Source organism: Urocitellus parryii, chromosome 4, assembly GCF_045843805.1.
Source record: "Urocitellus parryii isolate mUroPar1 chromosome 4, mUroPar1.hap1, whole genome shotgun sequence".
In the NCBI taxonomy this organism is placed as follows: Eukaryota; Metazoa; Chordata; class Mammalia; order Rodentia; family Sciuridae; genus Urocitellus; species Urocitellus parryii.
In genome coordinates, this window is record NC_135534.1 from 13,441,215 (window position 1) to 13,466,056 (window position 24,842).

At 38.1% G+C, this 24,842-nt stretch overlaps 1 protein-coding gene across 1 annotated transcript; it reads right to left on the minus strand.

Moving 5' to 3' along the window:
- Positions 1–470: 470 nt before the first annotated feature.
- Positions 471–1,409, minus strand: LOC113198781 (olfactory receptor 10V1-like). The gene has a single exon (XM_026411629.1). The coding sequence runs from the start codon at positions 1,407–1,409 to the stop codon at positions 471–473; it is 939 nt and encodes a 312-aa protein (XP_026267414.1).
- Positions 1,410–24,842: the final 23,433 nt, after the last annotated feature.

The following is a 24,842-nucleotide window of genomic DNA, read 5'->3' on the forward strand; positions in this document are numbered from 1 at the left end:
GGAATATAACAAACAAACAAACAAGAAAACCCAGTAAAGTTATTTGATATCATCTTAATGAATTCATTAGTTGAATAAATAAGTACTCAGTGTCAATAGCTAAGTACTAGGGATGGATTAGCGCACAAACACACAAATACCTGCCCATTGAGAGCTTCCTCTAAGTGGTGAAATCTTTCCTTCAGGAACTTGCTCTATCTTTGGGAGCAACAAAGAGAAGAGGGAGGGGCTGGGGATGTGGCTCAAGCGGTAGCGCGCTCGCCTGGCATGCGTGCGACCCGGGTTCGATCCTCAGCACCACATACCAACAAAGATGTTGTGTCCGCCGAGAACTAAAAAATAAATAAAAAATTCTAAAAAAAAAAAAAAAAAGAGAGAAGAGGGAGCAGGAGGAAGTAGTAAATATTTAAGTCATCTAATACTTCATTGTGCCGTTTCCTGCCATTTGCACGAGTCCAGAAGCCCATTTCCTACTGCAATAAATGTCTTCTCACTACTTTGTTCAGAGCATCTTTCAGCTCCTTGTTTCTCATGCTGTAAATCAAGGGATTCAAGACAGGGGTGACAAAGGTGTAGACAACAGACACCACTCGGCCCATTTCTGGGTTGTAGCTGGAGCTGGGGCGTAAATAGATGAGGCTGCAGCAACCATACTGCAGAAGAACCACAGTCAGGTGAGAAGAGCAAGTGGAGAAGGCCTTGTTCCGTCCCTCGACCGAGCGGATCTTCAAAATGGCAGCAATGATGAAGACGTAGGAGATGGAGATCAGAGAAAAGGGGATGGTGAGGATGATGACGCTGACGATGAAGATCATGGCTTCCTGCATCCGAGTGTCCCCGCACGCCAACCTCAGGATGGGCAGCACATCGCAGTAGAAGTGGGTGATTCTGTTGTGGCCACAGAATGGCAGATGGAAGATCAGAACTGTCAGTTGTAAAGCTAGAATGAAACCAAGGACCAGAGCTCCCAAAGCCAACTGGGCACACAGCTGCCGTCTCATGATGAGGGTGTAACGCAAGGGCTCCCGGATTGCTACAAACCGATCGTAAGCCATGATCCCCAAGAGGATACAGTCAGCACTACCCAGAAAAACAAAGAAGAACATCTGCGTGCCACAACCAGCGAAGGAGATGGGAATCCTCCCCATGGTCACGAGGTTGACCAAAGCCAGAGGGGCCACCGTGGAAGAGTAAAAGATCTCCAGCACTGCCAGGTTGGCCAGAAAGAAGTACATGGGAATGTGGAGAGAGCGCTCAGCCCAGACAGTGAGAGAGATTGTGGCATTACCAAGGAGACTGCCAATGTACAACAGCAGGAACAGCACAAAAATAAACATCTGGACCTCCAGGATGGGCGAAAAGGGGTGGAAATGGAACTGGATCTCTCTAGTTTGGTTTTCATGCCCCATAAAAGTGGTCCATTGTATTTTCCAGGACAAGAGAAGACAAGTGATTTTAGGAAAGAAAGTGATGTATCTTTAGGATGAGACTGAGGATACTGTTTCCCCACCTGTGGTTCCAATAATTCTGAACATGAGCTTATTCAAGCTCTGCAGGCCACTTTCTTCTTATTGGTGTTTGTCATTTCATATTTTCAAGACATTTGGCTGAAGTTAAATATAAAAGTTGTCACCGTGAAAAGGAGCCATGGTAATCTGTCCCATGTGGTATCCAAGCTCAGGACATTGTTGTTTTGCAAAAAAAAAAAAAAAAAAAAACAGCTGCCTCTCAGCTTCTGAACTTACAAATTGAGCTGCAATACTCCAGTGGGTATTGATTCAGAGTGCTCTTGATTCAATGACATATAGTACATATTAGGGTCATACTCACAGAGTGCTACATTTCGTCCTGAAGAATTATCTTCCTAGACAGAAAAGGTCAGCTATGCCAGTTCTTCAGGACCAAGGATAATGACTCCCTTACTGGCTTTTGGGTTTTCAGAATTATCTAGGGGTCTTTTAGTCCATTGGCCCATAAATGTCACCCCAATCTTCTCATAATTTTCATGCTACTATAACATACTATCACACATTGGATAACCTGTAAAAAAATAATAACTTCATTTCTCACAGTTCTGAAGGCTGGTCAGTCCAATATCATGGTGCTGGACCCTAACAAGGACCTTTCTGCTGCATCATCCCAAAGTGATAGGTGAGAAGATGTGAGGGTGAGAAAGAGAGAGAGAGACATTTTAAACAAACTACTCATGCAATAATAAACCCACTCTCACAACGACAATAATCCATTTGTAAGGAAAGAGCCCTCATGACTTAAATACCTCTCAATTCCATTGCACTGGGGACTAAGTTTCAAATGCTTAAATTTGGGGGGATATAATTCAAACCATAGCATTCTTATCCTAGATCCCAAAATTCACAGCTGTCTAACATGCAGAATATATTTACTTAATCCTAATAGCCCCACAAGTTTTAACTCATTTCAGCATCAAAAGTCCAGAATCTCTGTAAAGCAGTATGGAAATTCCTTAGAAAACTTAGAATGGAACGACCATTTGACCCAGGTATCCCAGGTTTACACCCAAAGGACTTAAAAACAGCATGGTACAGTGATGCGGCCACATTAATGTTTTAGCAGCACAATTCACAATAGCTAAAGTTTGGAACCAACCTCGATGCCCTTCATAGATGAATGGATAAATATACACAATGGAACATTACTCAGCATTAAAAGAGAATAAAATAATGGCATTTGAAGGGTAATGAATGGAGTTGGAGAATATCATGCTAAGTGAAGTTAGCCAATCCCCAAAAACAAAGGCCAAATGTTTTCTCTGATAAGTGGATGCTAATCCATAATGAGGGTGGGTGGAGCATGGTAGGAATGGAGGAACTTTAGATAGGGCAAAGGGGAGGGAGGGGAAGGGAGGAGACATGGGGGTAGGAAAGATGGTGGAATGAGATGGACATTATTATCCTAGGTATACATATGAAGACACAAATGGTGTAACTCTGTGTACAATCAGAGAAATGAAAAATTGTGCTTCATTTATGTATTATGAATTGAAATGCACTCTGCTGTCATGTATAACAAATTAGAACAACATCAAGAAGAAATGTCCAGAATCTCATCTAACTCAGGTATGGGTGAGAGCTCAAGGCAAATTTTCTACTAAGACAAATTCCCTACCAGCTCTAAAACTGTGAAATCAAAACCAGTTATATGCCTCCAGAACACAGTGGTGGAACAGGCACAGGATAGAAATCCCCACTCGAAAAGGGAGAAAGGGACAAGAAGAAAAGAATAACAGCAAGTCCAAATCCTTCTTTTGCCAGATTTTCCAGCTCATGGCTCTTAAATTCTGCCCTGCACAAAGCTCTAGGGCACAGACCATTCCACCAAGTTCTCTGCAACTGTATAAAAAGGATCTGTCTTTACTTCAGCCTCCAACAGCTTATTCCTCGGTTCCACTTGACAACTCATCAGAATGGCCTTTCCTTGCCATATTCCTACAACCCTTCTGATGAAAATCATTTCAGCAATCCCTAAGAAGTTCCAGATCTTCCCTAAGTTCTTTCTTCTGATCCCCAAATGAAAATCCCCACTCATGACCATCAAGGCATTTTCTAGTCTGATTCTCCAAGTTCATCCAGCCTCTACCCAACAGGCAGTTCCAAAGCCCAATCCACATTTTCACAAATTGGTACTGAAAGGTGAGGTTGTTTGTTATAGAAACAACCTCACCTTTCAGTACCAATTTTCTGACTTTGTGTTACTATAATAAAAGAGCAAAACTTGGGTAATTCATAAAGGGATTTATTTCTTACATTTATGGAGGCTGGGGAATCCAATTTCAAGGTGCCCAGCACCTAGTGAGAGTCTTCTTGTGGCATCATCCCGTGGTAGAAGATGAGAGAATGAAGGAGGGCATGAGAGACAGAGCAAGAGAGAGCAAAATTCAATTCTCTGACAAACCCACATTCATGACACTAATGATGTACCCACTGCAATGATGGCTTCAGTCCATCCCCGAGGGCACAGCTGCACGAGCTAAACTCCTCTTAAAGTTCCCCCACCTCAACATGGTTGCACTGGAGATGAAGTTCCCAGGGTGAGATTTTAGGGTAACACATTCATACTGTAGACCCTTTGATAAACTTTCTCCAAGCATCTAATCAAGAGTCAATGAGAGTATAACATATTGTATAATAGCCAACACTATTTTTAAAATGTGCTATAACTGGAAACTCACGATTCATTAGTTAGATATCCAATCACCAAAGAAATTAAATTACTAATTTTTAAAAAAGAAAAAATATGATAGTTGTATAAAGCATGAACAATATATACTTTGAGCTTTGGAATGTGCATGGACATTCCTTCCTCATCATAACTGATCTCCGTGTACCTTTCTGATGTGGGCACTGACCTTCCCAGGATCCGGCCACTAACGGACACCAGACACCAACTGTGGAGCTTTTCTGGGTTGTGGAAGGGACACTGGCTAAACTAGACCCTCACAGGGAAACTAGAGAACTGAACACAGCCAGGGTCTTGTTTCAGAGCTTTGTCTCTTTCATGTCCATGGACAAACGTTCCCTCCACCCAACAGCTCCATGGAGGCAGTCACTCAAAGTCACATGTGTTTTGCTAATCACCGTTTGTACTTGGATTAGGCTCATCCTCACACAAAGGAAGGTAAGATTTTTGCCTTAAAAGTAGAATTTGAAGATTCTTCAAAGACCCTCATTCCTAAAATTAATATTTTTCTAATAAAGTGAAAATGCCCCCAGCTGACATGTGTGCTAAGATGGGTGTGGGTTAGGAGTGTAAGTTAAGAGAGGCAGTTAGATGCCAGCAGCTCAAGGACAGAACGTCATGGGCCATTTCATACTTTTGCAATGTGCTGAGGATCCATTATCTCATTTCGTTTTCCTAAGATTTCTGCAAGTAAGAAGACAGATATGAATGTCTCCATTCCTGGCCAAGACACAGAGAAAGTGATTGAGCCATGATCTCACAGTTATTTACAGGTAGAAGAGGCCAGCAGTTGGATCTCCTTATATGTCAGTGCTCACACAAGGTCTTGGCTTTATTGTTGTCATAGGACCATGAAGCAGCTGTGGTCTCATTGGTGACATTCCCAGTGAACTCAGGACCAAGCGACAAATCATTCCCCAGGTGAAGTTTTCGTGTGTGTGGAAGAATGACCTGAGTGATCTGGAGGACAGGACACAGATCTCCACCAGAACTCCTAGCTAATCCCCTGGGTCTACAAGGTTTCTGTGGGGTTGGAGCTACTCTGAAATACTACTTATTCATATCAAAATCATATGGGTAGGGTTTGGCTTAAACGGTAAGGAGCTCAGAAATGTGCATATTAAAGCTGTGCTTCCAGGTGCCAAAGCACCAACCTCTGGATGCTGAAAACATCATCAGTCACACTGGTTGTCTTTCGGTTCATAATAACTGCCATAAAGTCAGTGGGGTTAAGGACCTGAATACTGGGGGCCAACAGACCATCATCTGTCCCCACTACTTACCAGCCATGTGATGCTGACAATTTAATCTCTATGTGAACTCTGGTTTTCTCGTCTTTGGAGTACAAATATCATTGACATCTATGCCCCAAAGTTGTTGTAAAGATTAAATGAGACCATGATTACAAAACTATTTCTGATGTTAGTAAGTGTTCATTAAAGACTAGCTGTTACCATAACTGACTTCTTAAAAGCTGAACTCCTGGCCCAGTGTGTTCTTATTCTAACAGTGTGTAATACGCTTGATGATCATGTTTTCCTGTTTTCAGGGCTCTGTGTACAATAACACATCTTGATGCCCTTGAATATCTCCGTAGAGCTAAGTATAAATATGTTGGCATGGCATTGTGAACCATTCCAGTTGGAACCAGGACCAAGTTTAGTTCAGAATTCCATGGTGCTGCCAGATCTCACAGATTCTTACAGATGTTACAAAAGACAAAGTCGAGAACAGTAGTTTGTAATACTCAAAGGTACACTCAGGATCATTTTCTAGTCATCAAGACCTCTGATGGTGCACACACTTTACAGCTCTTAAGCACAAAAGTAGAGATTCTTAGGCTCTAAAAGGCAGCTAAGAGATGCTGACGTTTCCAGGGAACTTACCTTCCTCTAAAAGGATGAATCTGCCTTCTAGTCCAGGTATTGTTATGAAAGACTTCCATCAGTCCCCAAGCCTTTACAACTCCTGCATGAACCTCTGGGACCAACCTCCCTCATGTCTCTAGATCTCTGCACACATGGGGGTGAGGCTGAGGTCTTAACCTCATCGTGGCCGCTGCCCTCACAAGTCAGACTTGCCCTTAGACAAGTCAAAGCATCTTCCAACCATTTTGCATCCTGCTCTGTTTTAGCTGAGGTGAGGCATTTGTCCCTTAGAAGCTGGTCACTAGGAAGATTTTCACAGTCCACGAGTGAAGTTCCATCTCCAACAGTGGCTTAGGAACTTTAGCAATCCAAAATATGACATCCCCCCCAAAAAAATCCTTACCAACCTTCAACCTTACTCAGTCGCTTTTAAAGAGCAGACTTTCTTTTCCTTGGCACTTTGCCCTGATGATGTCATCTTCTTTCTGTTGTCATTAAGGCGGTTCTTAGGATGCTCTTTTCTGTAATGGAAATATTACATCAGAAAACCATCACCAAAACAGTCTTTTCTTCAGGAATAAGATCTCTAGTATCATTACCACAAAGAAAAAGCATTTTAGTATCCTGATATCTACTTACCTAGATATCAGGAGAGTCAAACACTTGATTGTTTTAATATAAACCCTTTCAAATTTTATAGGATGAAAGCAAGATTTTTAGATGAACACAATATTTGTTCAGATATTCTTTACCAGGGATTGAACTCAGGAGCACTTAACCACTGAGCCACAGCCCCCATCCCTTTTTTGTATTTTATTTAGAGGAAGGGTCTCGCTGAATTGCTTAGGGTCTTGCTAAATTGCTGAGGTTGGCTTTGAACTCGTGATCCTCCTGCCTCAGCCTCCTGAGCTGCTGGGATTACAGGCGTGTCCCACCACACCCAGCTTGTTCAGATCTGACTTTAGAGTATGAATTTAACATTCTGAAGTGCATTATTATTTCTTCTCTCAAAAATTTACTTAAATATCAGTACTACCATTGGGAGATGCTACTTCTGTTTTCAGAAAAGGGAAGCTGGATAAAATGCTTCATAAATTATTGTGAATATAAAAATGTATATTGGAAAATAATCTAAAATATACGTAGGATGTGCATATATCAGAATATGTATAGTTTCCTACTTAGTTTTCTCCTACCTCTTTTATCCTAACACCAGTCATGAGTGAAAAGGTAAAGTTTCTAAGCTGGAAAGCTTGAATTAAAATGTAAAAGATTAGGTATTATTAAATTCCTCTGTTACACCCAAATTCCTGAGACAGTTAAGACAACGCCCTACTGGCCATTTAGCCTAGGGCCCTGTGCAGTTTGTCACAGGGCCCGAACCAATCAGTTTGAATGTGTACCCCGCTTAGGAATGACCAATCACCCCCGCTCGATCTGTTCCCGCCAATGAATGTGCCAATCACGTCTCAGAGTTGTTGTTCAATTTTCCCGTGCCTCATGATGATTTGTTCTGATGTATGCAAAGCCTCCCGCCCTCCCCAAAAAGTGTACTTAAGCACTGCTTAACCCCTGCTAGGGGCTCTGGGCCGCTCTCCCTTCTTGAGTGAGCCTTGAGCCTCAGCGCGCTGAATTAGGATCCTCTTCAATAAACTCCCTCCTGCCCATTGCATGAAGCTGGTCTCTTATGGTCTCTTTTTCCAACGATTCGCCAGATCCTTACATGAGAGGTTGAGATTATTATTATTTTCATTTTGTAGATCAGAAAACAGAAACTCACCCAGGATAAGTGTGTACTCAGCATCCACAGTGCCCGAGCCCTGGGTGAAATCAGATATATGATTTGAAATCCTTTTTCTTCCATCATATTAAGCTGATAATCTGTATCTTTGGGCTTTAAAAACTGCTGTTTACTTTACAGTAATGTTATTAGACCTTCTTTCTAGGTACATTTTCTTCTCTACCTTTGCCTTTTTCGCTCCATCCAGCTCTTGATCATATAACTCCTAGAGCAGAATCATTATAAAGCATCTTTTTCTCAATTAGTTAAAGAGGCTTTCTCTTCAAGTTAAAATTAAATTTAGCAAAGTATTTGCTTCTTGGTTAAAATTATAACAACCATTCCTTCTATGGAGAAAATTTTGAACATAAATAATAGAAAAAATGAATTTTTTTCATATATTTGTTGATCAATCGTATATCTTCTTCTGAGAAGTGTCTGTTCAGTTCCTTAGCCCATTTATTAAGTGGGTTGTTTGGCTTTTTTGGTGCTAAGTTTTTTGAGTTCTTTATATATCCTGGAGATTACTGCTCTATTTGATGTGTGTGTGGTAAAAAATTTGCTCCCATACTATTGGCTCTCTCCTCACCTCATTGATTGTTTCCTTTGCTGAGAAGAAGGTTTTTAGTTTCAATCCATCACATTTAGTGATTCTTAATTTTATTTCTTGTGCTTTATGAGTTTTGTTAAGGAAGTTAGGGCCTAATCCAACGTCATGTGCCGCAATCTGGCTGGGCACAAATCACCAGCCTCCACAAAGCACTTGTATGTTCAAACAGGAAACTTTATTGCCGGAACTCCACCAGCACTCCACGCACACTTCCCAGGAACTCCCCCCCACACACACACCGGCTACTTGCCTACCCCACTTGGACCCCACAAGAACTCAACCGAGAACTCCAAAGTAGTGGTGCCCAAGGCAGCAGGAACCACCCTATTCCAGGAGCCACCCTATTGCCGGACAGCAGGGGTCCATATACAACTGAATACACAGCTTAACATAACTATCATCATCTCAATGGCTCGCTGGCATCACCTCTCAACCACTCCCTTCTGGCAGAATGCCATCCAACATCCCAACTCGGCTGTGGACCTACTTTTTATTCTATTAGGCAGAGGGTCTCTGATCTAATTCCTAGGTCTTTAATCTACTTTGAGTTGAGTGTTGTGCATGGTGAGAGATAGGGGTTTAATTTCATTTTGCTTCATATGGATTTCCAGTTTTACCAGCACCATTTGTTGAAAGGCTATCTTTTCTCCAATGTGTTTTTTTTGGAGGCACCTTTGTCTAGTATGAGATAACTGTATTTATGTGGGTTTGTCTCTGTCTTCTATTCTGTGCCATTGGTCTACATGTCTGTTTTGGTGCCAAAACCATGCCATTTTGTTATTATGGCTCTGTAGTATAGTTCAAGGTCTGATAGTGTAATTGGAGAAATGCAAATAAAAACTAAGATTTTATCTCACTCCAGTCAAAATGACAGTTCTCAACAATACAAGAAACAAGTATTGGGAAGGATGGGGGTGGGGGATGCACTCATAAATTGCTGGTCTCTGCAAATTGGTGCAACCAATCTGGAAAGTAGAATAGAGATTCCTTTAAAAACTTGGAATGGAACCACCTTTTGACCCAGCTATCCCACTCCTTGATCTATACCCAAAGGACTTTTAAAAAGCATACTACAGTGACACAGCCACATCAGTGTTTATAGCAGCACAATTCATAATAGCCTGAGCAATGGAGCCAGCTGAAGGAACAGATTTCTGACATTGATGATGCAGTAAGAAAACTGTAAAATCTGAGCCATATAAATCCTGTACTGTTCTGGTTGTTTTAATCTGTCTTTTTACATTGGCTTTTGTTTTCTAAACGTTGTTTTCCAAGCTATTGTATATTTGGATTGCAGAACAATTTGTAAGATGAATACTTTTTTTTAATGTGCATTATTAAAAATGTTCTGAGTGAGCTAATTGTCAACTTTATTAAGGAGGATTGCTTTGTGCCCACCACTTAGTGTAAAATAAAATCAAGTAATTAAAATCTTAAAAAAAAAAAACAATTCATAATAGCCAAACTGTGGAACCAAGCTAGATGCCCTTCAGTAGATGAATGGATAAAGATACTGTGGTATATATACACACGGAATATTACTCAGCAATAAAAGAGAATAAAATTATGGCATTTGAAGGCAAATGGATGGAGTTACAGAATATCATGCTAAACGAAGTAAGCTAATCCCCAAAAAACCAAATGCTGAATGTTTCTGCTCTGCTCAACAAGGACAAAACATAAACCCCAAAGACAGGCCCCCAGTGCCCCACCTCCTCCAGTTACCACCCAGTTAATCCCTAACAATGAATTAACACACTTATTAGGTTAAGGCTCTCATAACTCACTCATTTTACCTCTAAACCTTTTTCATTGACTCACATATGATCTTTGGGGGACACCTATTACCTAAACCATAACAACAATATTTTGGGGTTTTTTGTTGTTATTATTTTGTTTGTTTTGCTTTTCTTTTGGTGAAAGTACTAATATTCTAATTTCTTCACAAATTTCAAGTACACAATACATTAACTATAATCACCATGCTCTACACTCAATCCCAGAATTTACTCATCTCTTAATTGAGAGCTCGTACCATTAGACCCACCTCTCCCCATTTCCTCCACTCCCTGATCCCCTGACAGTCACCATTCTACTTTCTATTCCTATGGATATCTTTTCTAAGAGTCCACAAATCAGTGATACCATATAGGACTTGTCTTTCTCTTTCTTGTGTATTTCACTTAGAATAAACGCCCTTGGGGTTCATTCATGTTATTGCAAATGGCAGAATTTGCTTCTGTTTTAGGATTGGATAATATTCCATTGTATATTTATATGCCACTTCTTATCAATTAATCTTTTGACAGGCTCTTCCTATATCTTTGCTGTTGGGAATAACAGCGCAGTGAATATGGTAGTGCAGGTATGTCCTCAAGTTACTGCTTTAGTCCCCTTCAGACACACACCCTCTAGTGAAAGGGCTGGATCATGTATCAGTTCTATTTTCAACTTTTGTTTATTTGTTTTTTTTTTTTTTTTAAGAGAGAGTGAGAGAGGAGAGAGAAAGAGAATTTTTAATATTTACTTTTTAGTTCTCGGCGGACACAACATCTTTGTTGGTATGTGGTGCTGAGGATCGAACCCAGGTCGCACGCATGCCAGGTGAGCGCGCTACCGCTTGAGCCACATCCCCAGCCCTATTTTCAACTTTTGGATGAACCACCATTCTGTTTTCTCTAACACCTGTACCAGTTTACATTCCCACCACAGTGTCAACACTCTTCAGTGTTTCTTATCTATTGTCCTATGATCATAGCCATCATAACAGGTTGAAGTAACATCACATTGTGGTTATAGGGACTTTTCCTTGATGACTAGCAATATCGAGCTTGTCAAGTAACTAATGGCCATTTCTATGCCTTCTTTTGAAAAATGTCCTTTGAGCTCATTTTCCATTTTTAAATTAGATTATTTGGGAGTTTTGCTAGTTATTTGATAGAGTTCCTCATATACTATAGATATTAATGAATCACCATATAATGGCTTTTAAATATTTTCTCTCATTCCACATGTGAACTTTCATTTTGTTGATTGTGTCCTTTGTGAACAGAAGCTTCTTAGTTGGATGAAATCCTATTTTTTATCCCCCCCCTTTTTTTCTTATGGTTTAGTGACATATCCATGCATTATTGGCAAGACCAGTGTCGAGATTTTTTTCCCAATATCTTCTAGGAGTTTTAAAGATACAAGTCTTATCTTTAAGTCTTGAATCCATTCATTGCAAGCTAACTTTATGTATAATGTGTAACAGTATTTCAGTTTCGTTCTATTTTTAAAAATATGGATGCCTGGTACTGGGGTTGTAGCTCAGAGGTAGAATGCTTGCCGAGCATGTGTCAGGCCTGGATTCTGTCCTCAGCACCACATATAAATAAATAAATAAATAAATAGTGTCCATCTTCAACTAAAAAAATTCTTTTTAAAATACATATGCCTAGTTTTTTCCAACAATATTTTTTGAAGAAACATCCTTTCCTGTTGTGTATTACTGGCACCTTTCTCAAAGATGAGTGAACCATATTTGTGGGCTCTCTTTTCTGTTGGTCTATGTGTCTATTTTCATAGCAGTACTATATTATATGAATTAGTAGAGCTTTGTAATTGTTCAATATTAGGAAGCATTATACCTCCAACGTTTTTCATCTTTCTCATCATTCTTTTAATGGCTGTATCCAAATTTCATCATTTTGTTTTATTACTGTGAAGATTACTGTAGAAATTTTGATAGGGATTGTGTTGAATCTGGATGATGGGTAGTATGGACATTTTGACAATATTAGTGTTGGGGTGCAGCGGAGCGTCGGAGGGAGAGACCACACAAGAGACTCACTTCATGCAATCGCAGAGGGGAATTTATTGGGGATCCGTTCCAGCGCGCTGGGACTCTGTGCCCACTCAAGAAGGGAGAGCAGCTCAGAGCCCAGAGCAAAGGTCAAGCAGAGCTTAAGTACACTTTTTGGAGAGGGCGGTGGGCTTTGCATACATCAGAACAAATCATCATGAGGCGCGGGAAAATTGAACAACAACTCTGAGACGTGATTGGCACATTCATTGGCGGGAACAGGTCGGGCGGGGGTGATTGGTCATTCCTAAGCGGGGTACACATTCAAACTGATTGGTTCGGGCCCTGTGACAAACTGCACAGGGCCCTAGGCTAAATGGCCAGTAGGGCGTTGTTTTAACTATCTCAGGAATCTGGGTGTAACAGAGGAACTTAATAATACCTAATCTTTTACATTCATGCTTTCCAGCTTAGAAACTTTACCCTTTCATTAGTTCTTCCAATCAATGAATATAGTATCTTTCCATTTATTTGTGTTTTCTTTAACTTCTATCATTGATGTTTATACTTTTCAGTATATAGAAAGTTTTATTCTTTGGTTAGATTTATACCTAAGTATTTTACTTTTCCTAACTATTAAAAATGGGATTGTAGCAGAGTGTGGTGGCAAGCACGCCTATAATCCCAGTGGCTCGGGAGGCTGAAGCAGGAGGATCATGAGTTCAAAGCCAGCCTCAGCAATTTAGGGAGGCCCTAAGCAATTCGGCAATACACTGTCTCAAAATAAAATACAAAAAAGGGCTAGTGTTGTGACTCAATGGTTAAGTGCCTCTAGGTTCAATTCCAGGTATCTAAAAAAGGGTGGGGGATTGTTGGGCCAGGTGCGATGGTGAATGCTTATAATCCCAAGCTACTCAGAAGGCTGAGGCAGGAGGATCATAAATTTAAGGCCAGCTTGGGAAATATATCAAGACCCTGTATCAAAACAAAATTATTATTTTTTTACAAAAATTCTACAGGTATTTATTGAGACATTACTATGAAAACAAAATTTTTAAAAAGGACTGGAGGTGTATCTCAGAGGTAGAATGTTCAACTAGCACGTGTGAAGCCCTGGGTTCAGTCCCCAGTATTGAAGGGGGGAGGATTGGTTAGGAAGCTAGTTTTATTTCTTTTTTGAATAGTTTCTTGTTGGTATAAAGAAACCACTATCAATTTTCATTTGTTGATTTTTGTATCCTGGCTCTCTACTAAATTTATTAGTTCTCACTATTTTTGGTGGAGTCTATATGGAATTCTTTGTATGCATAAAATAGAGAGCCAAGAAATAAAATCATGCAATTACAGTCAATTGATTTTCCACAAAGGTGCTAAAAAACGCATAAGTAGGAAAGGGCAGTCTTTTCAATAAATGGTGCTGAAAAAACTAATTTTCTGCATGCAGAAGGAGGAAAGTGGACCCTTGTCCCATACCATATACAAAAAACAACTCAAAAGAGATTAAAGACTTACATTTAAGACCTGAAGAGAAATGAAGAGCAAGCTCCCTGATGTTGCTGTAGGTGGTGATTTGTTTTTAATATGACCTCAAAAGCACAGGCAACAAAAACAAAAATAAACAAATATGACTACATCACACTAAAATGCTTCTGCATGACAAAGGAAATAAAGTGAAGAGAAAACCCACATAAAGGGAAAAAATATTTGTACATTATATGTCTAGTAAGGAGTTAATATACAAAATGCATGGTAAACTTAAACAACTCAATAGCAAGAGAACAACTCAGTTTAAAGGTAGGCAAAGAACCTGAACAGACATTTCTCAAAAAGAGATATCAATAGCCAATAGATTCATGAAAAAAGTGTTCATTTTCACTAATCAGTTAGGAAATGCAAATTAAAACCACAATGAGATAAAAGCTCTCAACTGTTAGATTGGCAATAATTAAAAAGATGAAAGATAACAAGTGTTGGTGATGATATGAAGAAAAGGGAACCATGATACACTGTTGGTGGAAACATAAATTAGTACATCCATTATGGAAATCAGTACAGAGGTTGCTCAAAAAATCAAAAATAGAACTACCGTATGATCCGGTACTTTCTCTTCTGGGTACCTATCCAAAGGAATTGGAATCTGTAAGGCTAAGTAATATCTGAATTCCCATGTTCAATGCAACATTATTCACAATAGGCAAGAATAGAATCAACCCAAGTGGTCATCAAAGGATGAATGGACAAAGAAAATGTGGTTTATAGGTAATGGAATGCTATTCAATATTAATAGGAGTGGGAGAGGACCTGTCATATTCAGCAAGGATCAATATGAAAAACATTATTTTGACATTAGCCAGGTACAAAAAGACAGTGCATGTCTACTATATATAGGGTCTAAAATAGTTGAACTCATATTAGTAGAGAGGGGAAAGATGGTTATCATATGCTGGGGAAGTAGGGATGGAATGAATGGGGAGTTGCTGATCAAAGGGTATGAAATCCCAGGAGCTAGGACTGTAGCTCAGTGGTAGAGTGCTTGCCTGGCTCATGTGAGGCACTGGATTCGATCCTCAGCACCACATAAAAATAAATAAATAGATTAAAGTTATTGTGTCCGTCTACAAACTAAAAGAAAAATTTTAAAAAAGGTATGAGGTTTCAGGTAGATAGGAGGAATAGGTTTTGAGATACACTGCACAGTACTGACTATAGTCAACAATAATACAATGTATATTTCTTTTTTTTTTTTAATGGGCTACATTGAGTTGTCTGGGGGTTTAACTATTTTATTTATTTATTTATTTATTTATTTATTTATTTATTTATTTATTTATTTATTTATATGTGGTGCTGAGGATTGAACCCAGGGCCTTGCACATGCAAGGTGAGCACTGTACTGCTGAGCCATAACCCCAGCCCCTGTATATTTCAAAATAACTAAGAAAGTAAATTTCAAATGTATCACTGTAAAAAGTTTTGGGAAACTGATGGGATGAAGGTGTTAATTAGGTTTATTTAATCTTTCCACATTGTATGCATATATCAAAACTTTTATATATAAGCCCATATATGTTTATAGCTATGAATAACATTGATTTTTAAAAGGGAAGAAATTTCTGCAATATACAACAAAATGGAAGAATCTTGAAGATATTGTGCTTAGTGAAAGAAACCAGTCACAGAATAAATAATTCATGATTCTACCTTTCTCAGTTATCAAAATAGTCCAAGAAGAAAAGAGTAAAATCATTGTTTCCAGGGAATAAGGAAGAAGGGAGAAATAGGAAGTTACTAATCAATGGGTATAAAGTTTTAGGAATGTCAGATGAATAAGTTCCAGAGATCTGATGTGCTACATTTTGTCTACAGTTAATGATATTTTGTTATACACATAAAAAACTATGTTAAGAGGATAGATCTCAGGTTAAATGTTCTCACAATGATCCAGGAAAATCCATTGTGAAAGAACTAATTGTCATAGGTGAAAGGTGCCAGGAGAGAGAAGAAAGGACACAGACACAGGATTGCACACAGTTATTAGGGACTTTATTATAGAGTCATGGTCAAGAGTGGCATCAAGACCAGTGGTTCCTGCAATTAGAGCCAGAGAAAGGAAGCTTACATAGTGGTCAGAACAAAAGTGACTTTCATCCAAACAAGAATGGGCCTGGTTTATTTCAAGGTAACAGCAAGGATCAAGGATGTCAGGCACCTCCTTGGCTCTGATGATAGCAGGGTCCAGTCATAAGTTTCACATAGCATGATAAAGTTTTTGTTGATTTGCAGTATTCTGGAAAACTATGAGGCAAAACAGTCCAGGGTTACTCAGGGGCAATGATAGCAGTTATGACTCTAGATGGCTGCAGTATGGTTCAGCTAGATCTCTACACCGCAATTTTTTTTTAATTTTAAGAGAAATAATTGAACACAATTTTTTTCTATATTTTTATTGGTGCATTATAATTATACCTAACGGTGGAATTCATTGTTACAAATTTATACATGCACATGATATTATAATGAAATTTAGCCAACATAATTTCCCCTGGTCCCTTTCCTCTACTCTACTAATCTCCCTTCAACTTTCATGAGATCCCCCAACACATACATTTCTTTTGCTTTTTCCCTTCTAGCTTCCACATAGGAGAGGAAATATATGACCCTTGGCCTTCCAAGTTTGACTAATTTCATTTAACCTAATGTTCTTAAGTTCCACCCATTTCCCTGCAAATGACATAATTTCATTTTTCTTTATGGCTAAATAAAACACCATTTTGAACAAATACCATAATTTCTTTTTTTTTAGAGAGAGAGAGAGAGAGAGAGAGAGAGAGAGAGAAAGAGAGAATGAATTTTTCAATGTTTATTTTTCAGTTCTCGGCAGACACAACATCTTTGTTTGTATGTGGTGCTGAGGATCGAACCCGGGCCACACGCATGCCAGGGGAGCGCATTACCGCTTGAGCCACATCCCCAGCCCATACCATAATTTCTTTAACCATTCATCCATTGGTGGACACCTAGGCTGGTTCCATAGTTTAGTGATTGTAAATTGTGCTGCTTTAAACATGGGTATGCATGAATGGCTATAGTATGCTGACTTTAATTCATTAAGAACACAAACATTCTTTAAAGAAAAATTTTAAAAGAGTAATCTATGCTTGTACATTGAACAACAACAAAAAATACCTCTGAACTATTCACCCCAACGTTTGGAAACTGGCATCTTACATGTAGATGTGTGCCAAGTCTTTGTCTCCAGTTATTATCTGAGTTCTAGGACAGATTTAATTCTTGACTCTGATAATTATGCCTGAAGGCCACACACCGTCATCTGAGAATTATTATATCATGCCCACATATATGTCCCTAAAGTTCCTTACTTCATGTAATAAGACCCAGGGTAATGAATCTGGGCGATGGATAATTACTACACTTATGCCTTGGTCTCTTGACAAATCTCTTGCTCCAATGTCAACATTTGAAACTCCAGTTCCATTTCTGGTTTGTGTCCAAGTTTTGAAGCTAACTATTTCTTTTGTTTCTTAAAAAAAATACCCATGGCCTTTGATTTTCCCTTAATCAGCTCCATTCATTAAGATGAAACAGGCAATGCATACCTCCAGACAACACATCCCTTTGAACACTGAAGTAACGTCAATTCACAAACGTAGAGTAGTTTGCATATACAAAGCTTGTCCAACAATGTTATTACCTCTATCCTTTTAATAGCACCCCCATGAAGCTGAAATTATAAAACACATTTGATAGATTGAAAAACTGGCACATCAACATGGTTAAAAGATTAGTCCAGTGCCATACACCCAGCAACACAAGGAGGTAGAAACTAACCTTAAATGTTCTTAAGTCCAGCTCACACTGAAGGAAACAAACAAGTTCCCAAAGTAATCTGGTTTTGTACATTAAATGATTGCAAATATGAAATCGTATGTTCTAATCTTCCATCTGCTTTAATGAAAACTCAGATCCTATCTTTTTTTACATTGTTTCTAATTAGTTATACATGATAGCAGAATGAACTTTGACGTATCTACATAAATGGAGTAGAATTTCTCATTCTTCTGGTTGTATATGATGTAGAATCACACTGGTCATGAAGTCATATATGTACATAGTGTAATAATGTCTTATTCATTCTACTATCCTTCCTACCTCTATACCCCTGCCCCTCTCTTCATTCCCCTCTACCTAAATTAACTCTATTCTTCCCTAGCCCCACCCTTGCTTATTGTGAATTAGCATCCATATATCAAAGAAAACATTTGGCCTTTGGCTTCTTGGGATTGGCTTGTTTAGCTTAGCATGATAGTCTCCAGCTCCATTCATTTACGGGCAAATGCCTTCATTTCATTCTTCTTTAAGGCTGAGTAATACTCCATTGCGTATATATCACATTTTCTTTATCTATTCATCTGCTGAAAGACACCATAGTTTAGTTATTGAGTTGAGCTGCTATAAACATTGATGTGTCTGCATCACTGTAGTATGCTGATTTTATGTCCTTTGTATATAAACCAAGGAATGGGATAGCTGGGTCAAATAGAGGTCCCATTCCAAGTTTTCTAAGGAATTGCCATACTGCTTTCCATAATAATTGCATCAACTTGCAGACCCACCAGCAATGTATGAGTGAACCTTCTCCTCGGCATCCTCACCAACATTTATTGTTGCTTATATTCTTGATAATTGCCATTCTGACTGGAGTGAGATGAAATCTTAGTTTTGATTTGCATTTCTCTAATTGCTGTAGATGTTGAACATTTTTTCATATATTTGTTGACTAATTGTATTTCTTCTTCTGTGAAGAAATTCCAAATGAATTTCATGATTGCTTTTTCTAGTTCTATAAAGAATGTCATTGAGATTTTAATAGGAATTGCATTAAATCTGTATAATGCTTTTTGTAATATGGCCATTTTGACAATATTAAATATGCCTACCAAAGAGCATAGGAGATCTTTCCAATTTTTAAGGTCTTCATCAATTTCTTCCTTTAGTGTTCTGTAGTTTTCATGATAGTCTTTCACTTTTCCGTTAGATTGATTCCCAAAGTATTTTTTTAGGCTATTGTGAATGGGGTAGTTTTCCTAATTTCTCTTTCAGTAGATTCATCATTGATGTATTGAAATGCATTTGATTTATGGGTGTTAATTTTATCTCCTACTACTTTGCTGAATTCATGTATTCATTCTAGAAGTTTTTTGGTGGAATTTTTTTACATCTAAATATAGCATCATGTCATCAGCAAATAGTGATAATCTGATTCTTCTTTTCCTACTCATATCCCTTTAACTTCTTTCTCCTGTCTAGTTGCTCTGGCTAGAGTTTCAAGGACAATGTTGAATAGAAATGGTGAAAGGGGGCAACCTTGTCTTGTTCCAGTTTTTAGAGGGAATGCTTTCAATTTTTCTCCACTTAGAATGATATTTGGCATATATAGCTTTTACAATGTGTTGAGGTATGTTCCTACCATCCCTGGTTTTTCTAGTGTTTTGAATATGAAGGAGTGCTGTATTTTGTCAAATGTTTTTTCTATAACTATTGAGATGATCAGATCCCATATCTTAATTGGTCCATCTCCTTTATAGATCTGAACCCAGAGTATGACTATCAACCCAGGGAGACAGTAAAGAGATCAACCTTGTGTAGGGGAACTCTGAGAAAGTCACAAGTCTAGTTTTGTTGACACCAGACCCCAAACCCAAGCAAAGCCATCAGCCCTGTGCTCTTTTCAAATGACCATATGAAACTAACTGTTAAGTCCACTTTCCACAGCCTGCTGTCTGGACCTTGCCACTGTGGTTGTCAATGCTCAGGTTCTAGATAGGGATTTGGTCTCAGAAATCATATCTTAAAATTGTATAGAAAGATTTTATTCTCAAATGTTTTCACATGTGTTTGATCCTCAAAATAAAAATGATGGTAAGTGGTATTATTTCATCCTCATTTGGCAACTCTGAAGTACAACCACATTCTGCTATACTGTATTTTTAACATACTTGCTGTTACATGGTCTCCTCTTTCATTTTAATTTATGTTCATTTCCTACATCATTACAAGCTTATTGTTGATATAATTTTCCATAACTGATTAAGACTCTACATGTTCTTAAGAAGTTGTTCAAGGGAGTTGTGACAATACTTTTTAAAATTTTTCTCTTAGAGATAGATCTTTACATAGTGGAATCTAACTAAAAAGAGTTAAGTAGGAGTATAAATGAAAAAAGGCAGCCAAGAGTTAACAACTGCCAAAGGTTGAAGTCGAATGCTGGATGCATACAGTTCATTTTCCTTGCTACTCAGGTATTTTGATATCATCTAAGATAAAAATTTTTTGAAAAAGACAAACATTCCATCATTTAACTGCAAAAATGTGTCACAGATTTAACATGTTGTGCTCCATTCTTGACCCTCTACCTCCGCCATGTAAACCTGCCAAGTATATTGGCCACCTTCATTGGTTTAGGCCTTGGTCAAGATTCTCTCTGAGCAATGGAATGTCAGCTGACTGATAAAAAGTTCACATTATGATTGAAAATTCAGTTTTTCCACTACTTACATTTATACCTCAAGGAATTAGACAAAGAACAAACTAAGACTAAGCCCAAAGATCGAAGAAGAAGGAAAATAACAATGATCAGACCTGAAATAAATGAAATAGAGATTAGAAAAACAATTGATAAGGTCAACAAAACTAAGAGTTGGTGTTCTGAAGATATGAAAACAACTGACAGACCTTTAGCTACAGTAACAAAGAAAAACAGAGATGACTCAAAATCACAAATGAAGAGGGCACATCACAACTCATACAACAGGAATAAAAAGGATCACAAGAGGTCTGGGGTTGCGGCTCAGTGGTAAAGCACTTGCCTCCAATGTGTGAGGCACTAGGTTCGATTCTCAGCACCATATATCAATAAAAAATCAAGGTCCATCAATAACTAAAATGAATCAATAAATAAAATTTAAAAAAATAAAAAAAGGATCACAAGAGACTACTATGAAGTGTTATATACCTCAAACTGGATAACCTAGGAGAAATGGATCAATTCCTAGAAACATAACCTACCAAGAATGAATCATGAGAAAGTAGAAAATATGAATGGGCTTATAACTGTAAGTAGATTGAGCCAGTCATCAATCTCCCAACTAAAAAAGGTCCCAGACCAGATGGTTCATTGCTAAATTCTCCCAATCATTTAAGGGAATAGCAATTCTTCTCAAACTCTTAAAAAAAATGAACACTTTCCAAAACATTTTGCCATGTGCCAAGACTAACCTGATGCTAAAACTAGACAAGGACCTGACCAGGAGAGAATGGTACAGGACAATACCCCAGATGAATACAGACACAAAACTGTTATTTTTAAAAAGTCAAAAAAAATTTAAATGGTCTGTTGTTTTTTTTAGGACATAGTAAAATGTGTATTCTAGTTGGCAGGTGTAATTTACAGAATCATGAAGAAAATGCACTGCAGCCATCATAAAAATATATAATTGATAGCAAGTGATGAACACAATAAAGAATATGATGTGCTGGGTGTAGTGGCACCTACCTGTAATCCCAGCAGCACAGGAGGCTGAGGCAGGAGAATCACAAGTTCAAAGCCAGCCTCAGCAACAGCAGGGTGCTAAGAAACTCAGTGAGACCTTGTCTCTAAATAAAATACAAAATAGGGCTGGGGATGTGGCTCAGTGGTGGAGTACCCCTGAGTTTAACCCCGCTACCCACCACTCAAAGAATTTAATGTTAATGTAAACTCAGTGTATGAGGAATGCATACCCTTAGTTCTCTATACTGTAGTATGAGGACCCTGTTGAAATAAGGAAATATATTTATAGCCATAATTTACTATATACATTTTCAAATACTATTGATCTCTCAGAATTTTTAGTTCTCATTTTTAACTTTGCTGATGTCAATCACTGAGGCACCATATGGCTTTTCTAATTCAATATTTACTAAAAAACTTGCCACACATAATGTCACATGCCTATTATCCCAGTAACTTGGGAGGCTTAGGCAGAAGGATCCCAAGTTTGAGGGCAAGCTGGGTAACTTGGCAAGTCCCTGTCTCAAGACAAAAAAATTAAAAGAACAGGGGATGTGGCTCAATGATACAGCACTTTCCTAGCATGTATTGAGGTCCTGAGTTCAAACCCTAGCATTAAAAATGTAAAAAACAAAAAAAAACTTAAAGCCTGCAATGGCATAAGAAAGATGATAGTGAAAACTAGTGATGATGCCTATAGAAATTGAGATATTAGAACTAGTAAGCACTGAAATGATCATAAAATTATTTTTCATAAAAGATGCATAAATATTTATAACAAATTTATATTGTTTGTTAGCTTTCAGTTAATATTTTGATTGAACATTCAATTTTTCCATTACTTACATTCAAAATTTGATCAGTATATTTGACACAAAAAGAATTCATGGTTGCTCTAATTGTTTTTGAGAAATAATTTGTTAAATTTATTTTTAACTTGACAAAGAAGCATCTTTCACTAATTCAAAGATGCGTTAGGAGTCAGCTGACCTTGGAAATACTCATTCTATAGGATATACATGGAATGAAAAAGACAATCGTAGAAAAATGTTATTCTATAACTCAGCACCAATAACACGAAGCAAAATTATTCAAGCCACAAAAATACAGACTAATGGGAGTTTAATGTGACAGAAAAAGAGAATTTCAAGTAAAAAATATGGATTTTAGCTGGCACTGAAGCACTTGGATGCTGAGCATGTGCTTAGCCTGGGTGGACTTCCACTGACTGATGGGCAAAACAGAAATGATAATTTCAACCTCACAAGACTGCTGTAAAGATGTAACACACTTTGCCCAATGGGGATAATCAGATGTATCAAAATACATTGTGGTTAAAAGATACCTGAAAATAGAAAAAATGATCATCAGGGATATTACACATGCTTATATCAGAATAAGAACACATAGGGCCATGAGTACAGTTCTTTTAAGAAATCAATTATAGTAACAGCTAGACTTTAATGAACACTTACCAACATCAGACACAGTACAACTCATTTAATGATCATAATCTCACTTAATACGCACAACTTTACAGGATAGTTGTTAATAATATTTACATTATGAAGATAAGGAAATCAGAGCTCATAGAGATTAAGTTTGCCAATGTCACACAGCTGGTAAGTAGTGGAGCCACATGACAGTCCCAGGTCTGTTGGTTCCCAGTATTCAAGTTTTTAACCCTACACACATTATGGCCAATTTATGAATGCAAAGACAATCAGTGCAACTGTGTTTTCAGGGACCACAGCTTGTCACTGATCGGCAAATAAAATTCAGCTTTAATTATGAGCATACCCGAGGTCCTTACAGATCAAGCCAAGTCTCACCAATGAAATTTTGATTTGACTCAGTATTATTTTAGTGTCTGTGTGTGATGCTGAGGACCAAGTTGAACATCTTACACATGCTACACAGTGCTTCACCACACCCCTCCTACATCAGGAGTATTTTAGAGTAGTTCCAACCCCTTAGAAACCTTGTAAACCCTGGGGATTAGCTAGGAGTTCTGGTGTAGGTCTGTGTCCTGTCCTCTCGATCACTCAGGTCATTCTTACACACACACACACACACCACACACACATACACACACACACACACACACACACACACACACACACACACGAGACCTTCAACTGGGGAAGGATTTGCTGCTTGGTCCTGAGTTCACCAAGAATGTCACTGATGAGACCAGTGGCAGAGCACTTGTCTCCATGCGCTAGATTTAATCCTCAGCACCACATAAAAGTAAATAAACAAAATAAAGATATTGTGTCCATATATAACTAAAAAAATGTTTTTTTAAAAAATGAAGGCTTCAAAAATGAAGCCAAGAATTGTGCTAGCCTCTTCCACCTCTGAATAGCTGTGAGATAATGGCTCAATTACTCTCTCTGTACTTTGGTCATGAATGGAGACATTCTTATCTATCTTGTTACTTGCGGAAATCTTTGGAAAATCAAATGAGTAATGATCATCAGCGCATTGCAGAAGCATGAAATGCTTACAACAACTTGTCCTTGAGCTGCCGGGCATCTGGTCTCTCTCCACGGCTTATACTCAGGTCATCTATTCCACCTAATGAAATCCTTTCCTTGTTTTTAAAGAGACTTGGTCATTTACTTATTCATTTGACAAACATTTATTCATTATCACACTAGAAGATCAGAAGATAATTATCTTCATCCTATCCTGCAAAAGATTATACATCTTTGAGGAATAAAGATATAAAGCAAATTACCATGAAATTTAATGTTTAGCCAGGTGCACAGGCACATGCCTATAATCCCAGCAACTAGGGAGGCTGAAGGTAGAGGATCACAAGTTCAAAGCCAGCCTCAGCAACCTAGTGTTGTTTTTCAAAACAAAAAATAAAAAGGGCTGAGGATGTAGCTCAGTGAGCGCCTCTAAGTTCAACCCCCAGTACCAAATAATAAATAAATAAATAAATAAATAAAGTTTGTTTTAGAAGGCTGCACAGGATATTCTACTTGATGCTCTATTGTATAAAAATACTGAGAAATGATATTGGCCATGTTATATTGTATCATGTGCATGTATGAATATGTAATATGAATCCTACCATTATGTATAAATATAATGTGCCAATTAAGATAGGGAAAAAACTAAAACTAAATGAAACTTTAAAAATAAATAATAAAATTATCATAAAACTAAACATTTTACAAAGTTGTACAGGCTACTGTACTTGATATTCCAACATATATTCACTTTCTAATTATGATCATCAGCACATCACAAAAGCATGAAATGGCCTGTAACAATTTGTCCTTGAGCTGCTGGGCATCTGGTCTCTCTGTGGCTTATACTCAGGTCATCATGACTAGAACTATCAACTGTCCAAATGCAAATGTTGCTATGTGTACATTGCTGCTTTGTATATAATTACTATACATTTTTTGACTGTTAGAAGCATAACCGTTTATAAGAGGTACAGGAATATCGTGGCCAGTGTACTATAAGACTCAGAGTTGACTAGAGCACAACCA